At 46.5% G+C, this 4,791-nt stretch overlaps 1 protein-coding gene across 1 annotated transcript; it reads right to left on the reverse strand.

Moving 5' to 3' along the window:
* Positions 1-661: 661 nt before the first annotated feature.
* On the reverse strand, positions 662-4,790 carry IBA57 (iron-sulfur cluster assembly factor IBA57; the record flags this gene model as incomplete). The annotated part of the gene is made up of 3 exons (XM_010712343.2): positions 662-2,700; positions 3,804-4,147; positions 4,630-4,790. Coding segments are annotated over 3 exons (897 nt in total), but the record flags the coding sequence as incomplete, so codon positions are not given.
* Position 4,791: the final 1 nt, after the last annotated feature.

The raw sequence follows: 4,791 nt of genomic DNA on the forward strand, positions 1-4,791 counted from the left end.
ATGCATGCCACTATGAGTGCCACCTGGCACAGCGCATCTGATACTCTGACCTTTCAGCCCAAAGCCCATAGTGATGGAGAACCTCGTTAAAAATGAGGCTGGCAGGGATGGGGCTGCACCTCAGACTTCTCTCTATGTCCCTCATCACCTCCAGAAGTGGCCTACGAGCCAACACCAACCCAGGACCCAACTTAAGCGTGGTTTTTTGGGCATACACATGTACTACCTGCACTCAGAAACAAACTAACAAAACCCCCAACAAAACAGTTGTTAGCAACAGAAAAGCCTTGCAAATGTTTCAGAAATGTGTGACACTAGAGATGAGGTGAAGGGCTTCCCCAAGCAGATTAAAAGCTGTTCTTATTCAGGCTGCACATACGTTGTGGCAATAGCACCATTTGGGGCAGGCTTTATGCCGGGGATGGCTGAGAGAAAACGCTGCTTCTGACAAAGCAGCATCACCACAGGCTCACATTCAGAGGATCCTAAAAGCAGGAAGAACTGCAATTTATTTTTCCAGCACAGAGACTTTGTTAGAAATCCCAAACCCATCAGAACAGGTCAGTGCAGTGCAGAACATCTCTCTGATCAGCAACCAACTCTAAAACCTCATCTGTTGTTTGTCCTCACAAGGTAAACAAGAGCTAGTCTCTCAGACCAGTCATTTAAATTATCAATCCAATAAACTTTTAATGAGATATTTCACAGATTCCTTTCACAGCAAGCATAAGGAGTTTTAAACAATAAAAGCATTTTTCACAGATAATTCCTCTTCACAGTAACAAAATGCACTTTGGATGTTTTTTATTACAAATACACATACAAGAGCTTTTTCAGTCACCTGCTCACTCTCTCATCACCTCCTTCTCACCACTCATGCCATTACCAGACTGGACACAAGGGATTTATTGTAATATAAAAATAAATTGGCCTCCTATAAATCACCACAGGTTGAGAGGGTTAGTAAGCACAGAACCTGCCTGGCTTTGGGGAGCAGAGAGGGATGCAGTGATTGCAGAAGCAGGAACAAGTTGGAAGGCAGAAGAGCAGCACGAGCGAGAAAATAAAAAGCAGCAAAGCAACAATGAAGTCTTGGGTTGTTCTGAAAACCCACAGGGGGACGGGAGGGTGAGAAAACCTCAGCTAGGGACAGTTTGTTTTGTGTGAGTACAGATTGGTCTCAGGAGAACAGGAGTGGCCAGAGAAGTGAGTATGGTGAAAATCCTGCCATGAATTCCAGGCTAAGCAAGGTGGCACTGACACCTCCAGAGACCACAGCCATGTTGAAGTCTTCAAGAAAGTTCACATTAGGATCCATTTACAGTCCTACTGCTTCGTGCATTTAGATACAGCACCTTCACCTGGGCATTACCTTCATTTGCAACTGTGTAACTAAAACAGCACCAGGAATCTTTCCTCCTGTGTAACTGTGCAATCAGACACAAATCGCTAAGATGCCAAGACAACAACTGTTGTTGGTAACCTGATCAGTAACACTGTAGGATAAACATAGTAACAGATTATTCAGCCAAGGACCAGTATACCAATACAATAGTCACTGCTGGGAGTGCCCTAAAACTTCATTTCTGTAAAATATCACTTTCCTCTCTGAAACAGTTGTCTGAGTGAATGAAGCGTGCATCGCCAAGGTGAGCATGGGCAGAGGTGCTCAGATGCAGGCTGCTGCTGGCTGCGCTCCCTCTGCTGGCTCTGAAGCAGGGCACAGGAAGGGGACACTTGTGAGTCTTCCCACATTTCTCATCGTGGGTGACATATTAAAAGCAGATCCGAAAGCAGAAGGTATTCCTCTTCCCAAACTTAATTAGCAGTTAGAGTGCTGGGAAACAACACCCATCCAATCAGCAAGTTTAATGACAAGCTCAATGCAACAAATATTTTGCAATGAACACTTCAGCCTGAGTTCAGATAGCAACAATATATCCTATTGACGGTAAATTCAGCATGCTCTCCAATAAACAAACACAATACCACAGATGGGATACCATGAACAGATTTCAGTGCATACAGCAGCGAAACTCAGCCAGAGTCAAACCCAGCAGCACCTGACATCCCCTAAATAAAAGCAGGGCTGTCTCCTGTGTACCCTGCCTTGTAAAGGTCACTCCACAACACGTAACAGCAACTTGGTGCTGGTTGGCATTCCTGCAGTTTAAACCCATCTTGCAGAATTCAACTAATATACACCTTCATCAACACCACAAACAACAGCTGAAGGCAGTCACCTTTCTAACCCTGTCACACAAAATATATTTTCAGTAAGGCAAATGTGCAAGTGGTGGTTCCTCATTTATTTGCTGGCAGTTTTTGGCCACCACTCAGGTATACTTGCAGTGAGCTTCACTTTATTACCTGCTACATTTAGGCAGAGTGGTTCATTTATATTAGCCAGCCTCAGCAAAGCTATGCCAAGTTCATCTCCTCCAGCCCGGAACTTGCCAGCTGCCTTTCCTGTTTCAGTCAAGATTTCAGCACCCTCAGGAATGCTCTCCTGAGGAAGAGGAACTGAAAACTGCACGGGCACCAAACGCTTGCGAATGACACCCATATGGTGGGTCCTGGCTGTTAGCTCCTGCCCAATGTAACAGCCTTTGGTAAAGCTGACGCCGTTCATGTAGGCCAGGTTGGATTCCAGTGGGAGGGGTACTCCAGGAGGGAGATCTTTCACACCTTCAGGAATTCCTAGGTAAAGAAAGGAAATACAGTAAGATCTCTGGCATTTCAGATTTCTGAAGTATTCTTCCTCTGTGTTATAAAGCCAGAGGTGAGAAGAAGCAATGCAAAGCCATGAGCTTGCCAGTACCCCAGTCTAGCTGTTAACACATCACTAGCTATAAACACTCAGAGTTAGCAAAGATTATTTTAAAATGTAATTGGAAAAACTGCACTGAAACCTAATTTTGTGAAACTTACAGCACTTCACAGACATACTGGTGGAAATGCAAAGCACCCAGAGCAATACAGACTCCCACACAGACATCAACATTTAATGTCAATGGAAAAAAAAAAATATCGCTTTCGCCTGCATCCCACGGGTAGGCTTCAATGTCAGTCACACTTATTTTCATGAAAGCAAGACGGCCAACTGTCCTTGCTAAAGCTAGGAATGCTCCTTTTGTGACCAGTGCTGGACCCAGGTTTGTGCAGTGTCACACAGGATGAGTGCAGGCAGCACACCACCACAGTGCAGCCCACTCTGACCCATTAACAGCTTGTTTTTCTGTACCAGATGGACTCAGGTCGTGGTCGCCGTTATTAGCAGAGGACCATCCTCTTTCAGTCTGCTAATGAATTTAATCCCCTGTCTGCATGGACACATTAAGATCAATGGGAGCTCTGCAGAGGCCTTCAGGACTGAGTTCCTTTTCAAATCAAACACACATGCCTTGGCCTCTGAGTTAACTCTGCAAATCCAGCAGTATATTTTTAGGAACATACACTGCAGTGTTTCATTTTCTTTCCTTAGTAACAAAGAAAACACAAATGGTATATCATTCCAAAATAATCAGGATGACTCAAACCACTGAAGTTTCTCTCTTAGCAAATGAATAGTTCTTGATTCTGTCACAAGGCAGAGCTGTTAGCATTGGATTACTCGCATCCTCAAAGCAGCAAACAATTCCTGCATTATTACAAAGTTAAACACACCAACACACACCCCTGTGGCTTTTTAACCCACTGCTCACTGCTTGATATCAGAATGTGCATTTTGATCATGAGATCCTGATAATAAATTTACTTATCCCAAATCCAACAACAGAGTATCAAACAGGATGTGGCTTTACCTTGCTTATACCTGTGCCTGTGGTAATCCTGAATGTTTTCAATACGACTTCCAGGGATAACCTCTGGTAGATTCGCTCCCGCCTTTACAATCAGTCTCCAGCCCATGACTTCTGCCCTGGGGTCAGGAGTTAAAACCAGAGCCCGCTCTGCATATTGTGCGAGGGAGCCACTGATGTCCCCGGCCTGCTCCCCAGGGATGACAGCCCACAATGAGAGGTCCAGGCAAGGGCTGATGCTGACTTTCCTCCGGATCTTGTACAGCTTCAGATGTTTCTGTACGGCATCCAGCACGCTGCTGTCACACTCCAGCAGGATGTGTGGCTCTTCTTGACCCTCGTGAAGCCTAAAAAAAGCAACACCTACAAAGTCAGGAAAGCCAAACCCCCAACAGAGGAAGTACAATAAAAGAAGGGAGACTTCAGCTGGATACAAAGAAAGGTTTTTTATAATAAGTGTGCTGCACAGGCTGCCCAGAGAGGCACTGGTGCCCCATCCCCGCAGACACCGGAGGTCAGGGAATGGGGCTGTGAGCACTGATGGAGCTGTGGGTGTCTGGGACCTGATGGCCCTTAGAGATCCCTTCCAACTCAAACGATTCTACGACTCAATCAGGCTCTATTATCTCAATCCTGGTCTGAATCCACAGATATAGCAAATGCCAGGGACAGCACTCAGCACCCTGTATCACAACTCATAGAACCTTAAAGGTTGGATAAGAACACTAAGATCCCAAGTCCAGCCCAGTGGCAGTAAGGTGGAATTACTGCCTGCCCTCCGCCCCCCGGCCCAGCAATGGTCTCACCCAGCTCCTCCCCTCGCTCTCACCTGTACACGATGAGGTCGTACAGGCAGCGGCCCTGCACGTTGAGCGCATGCGCATATAGCGCGCGCGGCGGGCCAGCGGGGCCCTCCCCCACAGCCACCAACCGCGTGACGTCGTTGGTGAGCAGCCCCTGCAGGAAAACGGCCGCCTCGGCGCCCCGCACG

This window comes from Meleagris gallopavo, chromosome 6 (assembly GCF_000146605.3).
Source record: "Meleagris gallopavo isolate NT-WF06-2002-E0010 breed Aviagen turkey brand Nicholas breeding stock chromosome 6, Turkey_5.1, whole genome shotgun sequence".
In the NCBI taxonomy this organism is placed as follows: domain Eukaryota; kingdom Metazoa; phylum Chordata; class Aves; order Galliformes; family Phasianidae; genus Meleagris; species Meleagris gallopavo.